Source organism: Centruroides vittatus, unplaced genomic scaffold, assembly GCF_030686945.1.
Source record: "Centruroides vittatus isolate TY-2023 unplaced genomic scaffold, ASM3068694v2 scaffold_1444, whole genome shotgun sequence".
In the NCBI taxonomy this organism is placed as follows: Eukaryota; Metazoa; Arthropoda; class Arachnida; order Scorpiones; family Buthidae; genus Centruroides; species Centruroides vittatus.
The window spans coordinates 94,033-106,723 of NW_027122679.1; the positions used below are offsets into that span (position 1 = coordinate 94,033).

Consider the following 12,691-nt stretch of genomic DNA (forward strand, 5'->3'; position numbering starts at 1 on the left):
TATTCTTGATTTGTCTTCCTCGGCTGAGGCTGTTTTAATAGCGGCATCGAGCTTATATCCTGATAATTCGTTTGGCTTTAATAATCGGATTTATGAAGAATAAAGAAAAACTTCATACTCGTTTGTATCTTTGCCCAGTTTGCACAACCTGGCGTTACGCAGTTGTTGAAACTACTGGGGATGGTTATAAATTAAGACAGCGTAAATGCAATTATTCTATATATTACAGGTTCTGTCAAGTAAAGAATTTTCAGAGTTTTGTCACAAATAGGCTAAAAATTAATTATTGACAATCTGTGACATGCCATAACGAGCAAAAATTTAAAAAAAAACTAATAAATTGATTTAAAATTAATAAATACAAATGTATTCCGACAGTTTATGAGTTAATTATACTTTCTATTTGCAAAATTTCTTCTGTTTTAACGCAGAATAAGAAAAAAGTAAACTTTTAAGAAATTTGCGGGATTTCCCGGGATGAGAAGAATTTCCCGTGTTAAAAAAACAACCGGAATCCCGTTTGAGAAACTCTAATCGAGAGTAAGCGTGGAAAAGGCCATTAAAGCCGTGACAGTTCCTCCATTATGCTTGACTCGCTCCCGTCTGTATAATGTTATGTCAAACGGTAAAGTGTGTCCAAACAAACGAAATTATGTTTGGAATTAATTAGGGTATTATGCCGTACTGTAGTGTTTCCGAATAAAAGAGGGTAAGTTCCGCGGTACACGATCACATAGAAGACATTTTTTAAAGTTTTTCTACAAGTACAGTAAAGTACAGTATCCGTACACTCAACAATGGTAAATTTATTAGGTGCGTTTTGAAAGGACGAGATTATATTTTATTTTAGCAGAAACGGTAGAAAAGTATTGTTATTTGTTTGTTAAAACGAAAATGAGAAAATGTTCCAAGTTTCAGTGCAACCGCTTCCCCTGCCATTTCGCTGGCCAATACGGAAGTGACTTTATTCTCACTCAAGCAGGAAAGTGACAAGACAATTCGGATCATTTCTGGAAGGGTCTCGAAAAAAAGTGCCACTGGAATGAAATGCTTGTAAAAGGACGCTCCATGAAATGTTACAAACTTAAAATTGTTTCATCAAAATAAAGTGATTTAAGTCTTATATATTTATCAGAGTGAAATTGCCTAAAATACCTTACCCTGTAAAATCACTCAAATATTTCCAATGGAAAGAGCGCATTACGCAAGACAGGGTATAAAATCAAGAACATTTAAAAAACAGTTTATGATAATGAAATTTAAATAAATATATGTATATGTATATATTCAGTAACACAATGTAATACATCGATTAATATCTAGGATTATAAAATTAAATTGTTATATACCGGTTTCTATTTGTAAAAGTCGTTAATTTTGATTAAAGTTTTGAAACTAAGCCAAACACGTAAATTATAATTTGACGTCAATTTCTTCCATTTTCGTGATATTTTGGCATAATTGCAATAATGTTAAAGTTTACAGGGTATTGTTAAAGTATTAAAAAATGAAAATCTTTTTAAGAAATGTCAATCGTCAGACCTGGAATTGACGTTCGTATTGCGTTTCTTAAATGCAAATTGGAATTTTCCTCACTCCAACTTCTGCAAATTCGATATTTTGCTAGAATTTGTTGTTGAGTAGCCAATAATATTGCAATTGAGACAAACAATGAGAATACAAATATTTCGTGTAATTCGACCTGATGCTATAATAAATGTTAACTTCTCGATAATGTTAACAAAAAGCAAATTTAATTCGGAAATTGTCTAAAATATTTCTGTCAATAACTTATATATACACTTTATGTAGGCTATAATATATGTGTTATGATTGGGTGCCATTTTTAAGCCTCGACTTGAAATTTATATTAAAACATTAATTATGACAAAAAATACAGAATTTCTTTGATGTGTTTTCTTGCATTAATAATTAATTAAGCACACACACACACACAATTCTTTTATTAACTTAACAATAAACAAACAAGAAGAAAGACACGGTTTCAAAAGTGAAGATGTTTACTTCATTGTTAGAAGAGCGTTTAATTTCAAAATATACAAATCAATTGGCGTATTTCTATCGTAAAGGTCGATAGTAAGTGATTACTGTTTTTACGGTCTCTATAATTTAAAAAATCCATTAAAAAATTAAAAAAACAATTATAAGCTACCGACATAGAATGAAAATGGAAAGGGAAGAAGTAACGTCAGTTAACGGGCATATCGTGCCTTTATTTACTTGTTTTATAATTTATGTAGTTATTTTTCTTTTACGCGAAATGCTAGCACAAACATCTCCTTTGTTATATTATTCTTTGAACCCGTTCTAAATTGTGGACACTCTTAAAGAAACAACTTCAACGAAAACCTAGGCTCGATTTGTTTCCAAAGTTGTGTTGTAACAACAGATGTAAATTGTATTTCGCTTATTACGGGTTAATTGTTTTGCTCTATTGCCTGTACTACCTGCAGCAAAACCCTCCGAGGCCATATTTTTCATTTCCTTGTCACAATAGCAGTTAGTTCGATTTTTCTCATTTTTAATTTCTTTCACTGCCAGCACCGATCTATTTTCTTTTTTGTGTGCCATGTCAGGACTCCTGACGTCGGCGATCACCCGGCGTAGGTTAGTAGGTGGTTAGTAATGCGCCGAGGTGTATCCTGTGGGAAATTACATCCAGAGTGGTTCCCCGTTCCCTTCTCGGGAGCTCGATGTTACGCAAGGGGAAAATGCCTTCCGGGAGATTTTGTAAGGGAAACTGGCCCCAATTTAGTTACAAACGTTGAGAAAACCCGGAAAACTCCACGTGGCCAGCCCGTCCGAGCGCGGCGCGAACTCGCGACCGAACTCCCAGTGTTTAGAGACAGAACCGCTCAGTCACTGGTAGGCACACCAATCTATCTACGAAACTGAAAAAAATATCTCATTAAGGTTAACAATAGACAATCAAAACTTATTGTCATATTACAGTCCTTGTTATATATTCCAGTCCTTGTTCAGATATATTTATATAAATATAAACTTTATTATGGGACAAGAAGTATTTTCTGTACTTGCCGCGTATTCTGTATTTCGATGTTAAATATTTGATAGAGAAATAACGTTGGCCACACAAATGCAAGTCCTTCTTTTAAATAATTGTTTGGCTGGGGGTAAGACGACAGGCCAATCGACAGGCGATATCATTAAATATAAAATTTAAAAGTCGATAGCAAATATGACGTTTTGTTTACATTGGATCTTTAGGTTTTTAATATAAATTTATAATCTGAAATTTTCAAACATATAAAAACGTTGAGGCGTTACGAATTTGTCTGACTTAATAAAATTATTATTATATGGTAAATAATATTACTATTGAAATTTGTGTATTGTATTTCCGAAATAACGTACATTCTACGAACAGTAGATACACAAAGACGTATATCTTTACTAGTGTACTTCATCGAGATGAAACGAGTGGAACAATGCTACCGGAGCGACTTTTACACCGTAAAGTTCAAAAGTCAATTATGTATAATTATAGGAGGCCACTCGGACATATTAATAACAATATTAATAAAAAATATAAAAGTTAATAAGATAATAGAAATAATGGACACATTTATAAATTAAAAAACCAACTATTTTGCATTTAGTTTGGAAATTGCAAAAGTAGTTTAAATAGGCAATCTACGTTATAACACCGATGCAAAAATTAAATATATTTTCTTTCTATTGAAAATATTGTAAGATAAGATGATTTAACAAAATAGTCGAGTGGGAAGAAGTAAACATGTACAAGATTCTGGTAAGATCTCCACCCGATATTACCTTTAAGTTGTATATCACAAAAGTTAACGGCATCGGCCTTTTTCGGAGGAATAATGTGGAAGAAATGTCTAGGTATTTCCTATAAAATCGTTTTACTTTTCATTTTCTTCGCAAAGTTCCGGGCGATTATTGAATTTATTCTCTTTCTGTTTGGACCTCCCTTCTAATACAATTAAACTTATTGTAGAAATTTCTAGAAGTCGCTCATTTACCTTTATCTAATTTTCTCGAAATTGCGCGTTCAGTTGAAAGATTCATATACTTTGACAGAATTCTATGATAACTCTTCTAACCATTCTCATCCCTCTTTTTATTTTAATTTGCCTGTAAGAAATTTTATCAATGAAAATATCTCTCGTTTTTATCTTTTTCCAATTTACAATTGTTATGCCTTGCCTAACCTTTTACTTTTTTTCCCCCCGTAGATTTATCGACTATGCCAAAAATTATTCTTATTGAATATTGTAAATTTAAGCAACAATGCAGAAAGCTTTCTTTGTTATCAAATTTTAAGGTTTTGTTGGACGGGCATCTTTTATCGTCCAAGTTGTAAAAGATTTGTTTTGCCTAATGGACATCGCCTGGCATTAATGTTTTCTAAATAAATAACGATAGCGCGTGATTACAGATGGAAGAACGTCACCATCTTAAAAGCTTTCTGTTTACTCGAAATTCCATTCTTTCAAAACATTGAAGTAAAAGCTTCCAACAATAAACTTGGCGTGGAACAAAATCGTTAATAAGCGTCATTGGCGTTCCACAAATTGTTCTGTAACAAACAAGAAGATACAGTCTATTGCTAATTAACATCGACTGCTCCAACGGCCAATGACGTTCAATTACCGACAAAGAGCAAAATCTTAAGATTTTGTCACTCGATCGAACTGGAAATTTTTCTTTTGTCCCGTGTTAATGTTTTATAAACACGAATATTTTCGGATTCTTTCTTTATTACATTCATGTTTACAACAAGAATTTGTAATTGCAGCTGGAAAATATTTTTACTACGTGTTACGTCAAACATCGACGTTGAACTAAGCCTAGAAGAGCGTTTCTTACGCCACCCGATATATTTGTAATGGTTCCGCTACCCAAATGTTCGTAACGTAAAATTAAAAAAAAAAAAAAAAAAAAAAATCTGGTAAAGTGGAGTCATCGCATATTGTATAAGGAAATAAAATTATTCATTATCGATAATAATTTCTACCGATGAAATGTAATATTGACTACGTTTGTATTCGAGCCAATTTCAATTTGTAACGAATAACTTACTTCGATCTTAGTTTTTGTTAGTGAAATTTAACTATTGAAAAACGTAAGACTGACAATAGTAAAAAAAAAGACTGTTTCAAAAGTATTCGTGAGTATAAATCATATCCGTACCCAGCAGAATTAAATAAAGAACTTAAACCAACACCTTAATGTTCGCTGAGAGATTTTTAATGTAACGAACGTTTTCGGTCTATTCAATAGACCATCATCAGGTTAGAACACACGAAAATGGAATACATTATAAATGGAACATCACGTATAAAATTCAAAAATACCAAAAAACCGTTAACAACTGAACTAATTAGAATAAAAATTAAAACGTAAATGGTACATAAGTGTAAAAATAAAATAACATACTACATTGGCTAAACATTAATAACCAATAACATTAATAAAATAACTGATACATTATAAAAGATACAACAAGTGTAAAATAAGAACTTATTACTCGTACCCAAGTATTAATATTACCTATCCTAACTAGAAATAATTCAATTTAAAATATACTAAAGTTCAAGCGCCTCTTATAAGTTTTTAACGGCATATTTCCAAGCCGAAGGCAGACCCTCCGCGTCTCTTGCGTTAATGCATTTCTTTTTTTTAGCTTGCTTCTGTAAATTTCCATCTTTTCAGCTGTTCTTGCCAAAGTTGGGGAATGTACCTGTTTTATGATTTTCGCCTCATTCCATCGTACCAAGGATCCTTCAGCTTGCCCCATCTGGGCTAGTACTGTTGTATTGGACCCTTTTCTAATATCATACTTATGTTCCTTCATCCTTATTCCTAGGTTTCTAGTGGTAACCCCCACGTACTCTTTATTAATACCTAACAGCTGGTTCTCGTAGGGAATCTTATACACACCTGCCTTATCTTCTTTTTTAACTAACCCTTTATCGTTTCTAAGTATTTTATACAAATTCGGAGCCCTTTTTAAGATCACCCTTGCATCCTTCATGCTTGCTATTTCTTTCATAATCCCTCCTAGATATTTATTGAATGTAAATTTCGTGTACCTATAAGGCCCTTGTCTAGTGCTTTATCACTACTGGTCTCAAATTTTCTAATAATTCCCTCGATAACTTTCCTCTTATAACCTAATGTTCCTGCTATCCGTATAATTCTTTCTATCTCCGTAACTCGGTCTATCACATTTTCACAGTATATAAAGGCCCTTCTAATCAAAGCTCTAAATGCCGCTAACTTATATTTATAAGGGTCATAAGAGCTAGCAGGGATATATAGTGGGCTATGCGTTGGTTTAATGAATACGCCAGTGGATATATGCCCTTTGTTAAATACGATATTAATGTCTAAGAAATGCAACATCCTGGAGCTTTTTTGCTCTAGTTTCAGGTTAAGGCCTTCTTCGTTTTCGTTAATTGATTGCGGCGAGAGCAGATAAAAGCAAACAAATTGTTATAATGAAAAAACAAACATATGATAGAGCCTTAGAGGAATACATCAGAAAAACAGAATGTATCAAGGTCGACAGTAAAATAGTTCAAACTATTGATAGAAGGGTTAAAAAACTGGAGGAAACCAAACTAGCGAGGATATTACCGTTCGTACGAAAATGCCGGAACCCTAGACCAGGGCTCCCTAGACTCTTTGCCTTTGCTAAAACCCACAGAGAGGGTAAGGAAATAAGGCCTATTGTGGAAAAACGAAAAGCTCCTACATTTTTCCTAGAAAAAAGATTGCAAGAATACGTCTCCACACTGATGGAAAGTAATAAGTTTGTGGTAAAGGATCCTGTTATGGTAGTTGAGGATCTACAAAGCATCACTTTGATGGATGAAGAAGTGGGATCTGTGTTAGATTACGAAAGTTTGTACCCGTCTATTAAGGTTGAATCCTGCGTAGAAGCGCTGTTGGAATTCTTGTTTAAAGAAAACCCAACGTTAACACAGCACAGAAAAGAAATTATAGAAATGGCTAACCTAGTATGTTGCGAATCCTTCTTCGTTTACGAAGACCAAACATTTAAGCAAAAAAGGGGAGTACCAATGGGAAGCCCAATTTCGGGGCTCCTTTGCGAACTTGTTGTTAGAAAAGTAGAATTAAAAGTGCTGCGCGGCTTCGAAAGTGACATAGTATACTACAAGAGATATGTAGATGACATTTTCATAATATGGAAGAACAATCGGGTAATTGCTAACTTTGTGGATAGAATTAACGAAAACGAAGAAGGCCTTAACCTGAAGCTAGAGCAAAAAAGCTCCAGGATGTTGCATTTCTTAGACATTAATATCGTATTTAACAAAGGGCATATATCCACTGGCGTATTCATTAAACCAACGCATAGCCCACTATATATCCCTGCTAGCTCTTATGACCCTTATAAATATAAGTTAGCGGCATTTAGAGCTTTGATTAGAAGGGCCTTTATATACTGTGAAAATGTGATAGACCGAGTTACGGAGATAGAAAGAATTATACGGATAGCAGGAACATTAGGTTATAAGAGGAAAGTTATCGAGGGAATTATTAGAAAATTTGAGACCAGTAGTGATAAAGAGCACTAGACAAGGGCCTTATAGGTACACGAAATTTACATTCAATAAATATCTAGGAGGGATTATGAAAGAAATAGCAAGCATGAAGGATGCAAGGGTGATCTTAAAAAGGGCTCCGAATTTGTATAAAATACTTAGAAACGATAAAGGGTTAGTTAAAAAAGAAGATAAGGCAGGTGTGTATAAGATTCCCTACGAGAACCAGCTGTTAGGTATTAATAAAGAGTACGTGGGGGTTACCACTAGAAACCTAGGAATAAGGATGAAGGAACATAAGTATGATATTAGAAAAGGGTCCAATACAACAGTACTAGCCCAGATGGGGCAAGCTGAAGGATCCTTGGTACGATGGAATGAGGCGAAAATCATAAAACAGGTACATTCCCCAACTTTGGCAAGAACAGCTGAAAATATGGAAATTTACAGAAGCAAGCTAAAAAAAGAAATGCATTAACGCAAGAGACGCGGAGGGTCTTCCTTCGGCTTGGAAATATGCCGTTAAAAACTTATAAGAAGCGCTTGAACTTTAGTATATTTTAAATTGAATTATTTCTAGTTAGGATAGGTAATATTAATACTTGGGTACGAGTAATAAGTTCTTATTTTACACTTGTTGTATCTTTTATAATGTATCAGTTATTTTATTAATGTTATTGGTTATTAATGTTTAGCCAATGTAGTATGTTATTTTATTTTTACACTTATGTACCATTTACGTTTTAATTTTTATTCTAATTAGTTCAGTTGTTAACGGTTTTTTGGTATTTTTGAATTTTATACGTGATGTTCCATTTATAATGTATTCCATTTTCGTGTGTTCTAACCTGATGATGGTCTATTGAATGGACCGAAAACGTTCGTTACATTAAAAATCTCTCAGCGAACATTAAGGTGTTGGTTTAAGTTTTTTAGTATTCGTGAGTCTATTTTACTTTGAAAAAGATCACGTTTTTTAAGTAATTAATGACTTATTTTAAATGTACTTTTTATATTGTAAGAAGAATTTGTCAATATCGTTTTGTACATACATACACACACACACAAATGTTTAAAAATTATTTATTGAACCACTCGTGCCAAAATTCATTCGTTATTTATTTTTCATAATTTATTGTTACATACGACAATAAACGAGGAAATATTTTCAAAATCATTGCGACTTAAATGGCTTTATGACTAGGCCTGACGTATAATATCTATTTTGACGTTCTGCAAAATATAAAAGAAATTTCGAATACACGCATTCTTTAATCTTAATTTTATTACTAAATGACAATAGTAATTATTAAAAAAAAGTTTGTTAAAATTTTCAGTACTTAACGCATGCCTCTGCTGTTCCTAGTTCTTAGAGAATATTTCTGTAATACAAGTATTATAAGTACTTCTGCCCGAGGTGGTATCGTTTGGCCGCCCATTAAAATTACAACGCCATCCGTAGTTTGAGAAACGCTGGCCTTGTGTTCCCGGCCTTTAGTTATTAACAGGAGCAACTCGATCGGTTTCCCGATCGCCTCTTCCCAGGTTTCTTCTCTGGTAGAGGCTGTTAATGTCGACCATACTCATAATTACTCATTATGTCTTCTTATAGGTGTTGAGATATATTGTAATATTACGTCGTTACATTTTTTGTTTAGAATATTCCCTTAAGTTCTTTTAATTACGATTAAAACAAAATATATTTTATATCATTTACATAAAAATAACATTGGGTAGTTACATGATATTAATTAATATTCTTGTAGCCGAATAATTATTCTGGCGTATTTTATTCCTTGTCAAATTTATTACGTGCGAAATGACTTCTTCCATGAAAGTCTTCGCGTTTTTCCGCTCGGAAAATTTCTTACTGATATTTTTATCGTTAGGTATTTTAAAAGAATGATTTTGTATTTTATGTAAATTTTGTTTTAGAAATTACCTGATCAAACGTTGGCAAAGCTTCAATTATTCACAGTGGCGAGGGGTTTACTTTTTACTTACTTATATTCCAGTAAAACACGATGTCTTTTATCAGCTTATCGTTATTATTACTATTATCATAATTATTAAAACAATAATAACTATTAAAAAATGCAATAAAAATATAAAAAGCTAATTAATTATACATTCTTTTAACTTATAATTAAAAATAATTTATGTACATTTTCACAACATAAACAAACGAATCCACATTTTATTTTGTCTCGAAACCAGTTTCTAGTTCTAAATTCGCCTTTCGCCTTCACCTTCAATAAATTAAATTCATTAAAGTTGGAAATTTCCCTCTGGGGCATTAAAATTTCCTGTACCCTCTAGGTACTACGTTAGCAATTAGTCGGTTAATATAGGCTCTATATATATATGTATATATTGGTTCTGCTATAGCAGGAGTGTCAACTTTTTACACAGCAAACCAGATAACTGAGAGAATGACGAGCGCTGGCCGTATAACCATTTTGTTCAATACAGCACAAAAAATAGACAACCAACATATTTATTTACCAATACAGAAACACGATGGCTGCAGCAAGCTAGTAAACGCTTTTCTTAGAAACTTCATTGCAGATACACAAAAAGCGCTCTGATATCCAAAGTCGCAAAAAGTAGCCAATTTTTTTATTTCACTGATTTTGCTAAAAATTATATTACTCTCAAATGAAAAAGTCAGATTGGACCAATTTTAGCATTTTGCTTACACTTTTTTTTTAAATATTTTACGTAGTAAGTTTATCTACAATCTATGATATTTCCATATAAATAATTTTATTTTAGCTCATTTGTGGCGGAATGCGGCAACGGGCCGTAGTTTGTTGACCGCTGGGCAATAGGAAACAACAGGGAAACAGGAAGCACCGGACACTACCCGTCTCGGGACATTGTTTTTACCAGGTTGCGGGTGTTTGTCTTCGAGACTAGTTTAAATCTCCTTTCCCGTTTAGGATTAGACAAGACATTTAATCGTCACTTTTGCCATTCTCATGGTGCCACGTTTCCAATGCCATTCCTGAAAACATTGTGGCGTACAATGTACAGGCGCAGTAAATTTTTTTCGTATAATTTATACTTTCATAATATTGTATATTTGAAATTTAACATTTTCGTTTCCATTTTAACCGGAATATATCGAAATGCACTGACAAAATGGATACGAACTATTGAATGAAAACATGTCAAATTGAGTCCCTTTGTCTGTCAAGTGGTATATAAATCACTGGATTATTTTATTTAATTAATTAAAATTTACAAAATGTCAATACAACGATACATCTTTAAAGTACTTCAACATCTTATACGCCTTTTTTATTTAATATTAATTTAATGAACATTTATTTAACGGTATTCGCCGCAAAAGTTTCCACTTTATCCAGTATATTTGCTCGCTTCTGTTAAAATCTGTCGATTTTGTCATTTACTAAAGAGAATGCTAACAAATCGACAGCAACAAATATTTAAATTTTTATTTAATAGTTAATCGAATAGAGAACTTTCATTATTTTAACGAATTTTCTCCATTTTCGCTCCGTGTCTGTGGTTTCATCGGGCCTAAACCCTGGTTATTAACGTAGGAAGAGGCCTTGGCAGCACGATTACATTACTGCATTAATTGCATTCTCTTGGTAGTAGGAAATTTCTTACATTAATGAAAAACTTTAAAAAAATATTATTTATAAAATAACGGCAATTTTGATTGACTTTTATTAACTTTTAATCCGAATTTGCTGCTGTTTTAAAACGAGAAATTTTCCTTCGTTCTTACGTCACAGTATATTTAATTACCAAGATAAAGCTAAAATAATTATTTTTCCAAGTAAGAAAAAGGTCAATTTTCAAAGAAAAACAATTCAGAAATAATTAGAAATTTTTTTCGCAAATGCGAAAATGTTGTAGAAAAAGTTTTGAAAAGTGAAAAGAGGAAAACTTTTTATTTAAAGCGATTCTGTGAAAATCGGAAATTCGTAAAGAAAATTTCTGTTGTTAACAGAACCATTTCTGGTGTTTAAAGCAAACTTTTTCTTTTATTTTCTTCAGAAAATTTACTTTGACTTTTTCAATAGAACTTCTATTGGGATCTTTCGACGTCATTTACCGAACGACTTCGTCCTCCTCTAATTTGATCAATAATTATTAAATGAATCCATCGATCAATCGGATCTTAAGTTAGTTAATGTCCGTTCGAACCGTTACGAAGTTTATTTCGAGAGTTTAAAAAGTCACAACGAATAATGTAAAAAGAAAATTTATTTTCAATTGTGAAAGAATTTAAGATGTGTACGGTCTTTAGTGAGAAGTTTATAAAATTACTCTGCCACAGGAAAAGTTAAATTTCATGAAATATGTGACCGAAAAGATTTTATGGAACGAATTAAATAAACATTCTGAATTTAGTTAAACCTAGACGGAAAAATACACAAATCAAAGGCGAAATCTCGGACAAAATAATTACATCGGTGTTGCTGACTGTCAAAGTTGCCAGGTGTTAAGTTTAACACTTTCTAGTGTCCGATGGTTTGCATTTGCCGCGTAACTAATACGTAAGGGAAAGCCGCGCAAACTGTATAACCTTTATTCTCAGGTTTTGGCTACGTGGAAGAATCTTGTCTAGTGTCCGGCAGATCTTTGTTCTATAATAAAAAAAAAAAAACTAGCCAGGCGTTTACACCCGATTCGTCTTTTGTTTGGCGCGTAATTATTTAAAATCAAAGCCACTGTCGGATAGGAGTTTAATTATGCCAGTCGTTGTTGAATTTCGGTAGGTGGAGCGCTTTCCGAAAACCTTCACCTCTTACCGTCCTCCCAGCGTTTAAAATTTTGTGTCGGAGTGTAATTTCTACCGCCGAACTGCCTCGACCCGGGTACAATTCGTGGGAGTTTTCTACCGAGTAATGAGTCCTCTTCGAAATTTTACACTCAGACGATATTTAAAGGTCTTTTCCTCCGTTTAATTCAGCCAAATATGTCTCCAATCGTTATAAATCTTGGCGGACAGGGAAAGTGACCTTCGCTTAGTTCCCGTGTTGTTGTTAAATGGCGCTTGGCTACGGAGGGAGAACACCCGGTCATCAATATTCATAATCTCCACAATCAGAGATACTTCATTAACATCATCA

General features: G+C 33.1%; 2 protein-coding genes across 3 annotated transcripts in view; one reads left to right on the forward strand and one right to left on the reverse strand.

Moving 5' to 3' along the window:
* LOC136987026 (patched domain-containing protein 3-like) overlaps window positions 1-12,691 on the reverse strand; it is a 223,403-nt gene that overhangs the window by 44,166 nt on the left and 166,546 nt on the right. The gene's annotated exons all lie outside the window — the stretch shown is intronic.
* LOC136987039 (uncharacterized) lies at window positions 6,510-7,613 on the forward strand. The gene has a single exon (XM_067284676.1). It carries the CDS (start codon window positions 6,510-6,512, stop codon window positions 7,611-7,613), a length of 1,104 nt encoding a protein of 367 aa, XP_067140777.1.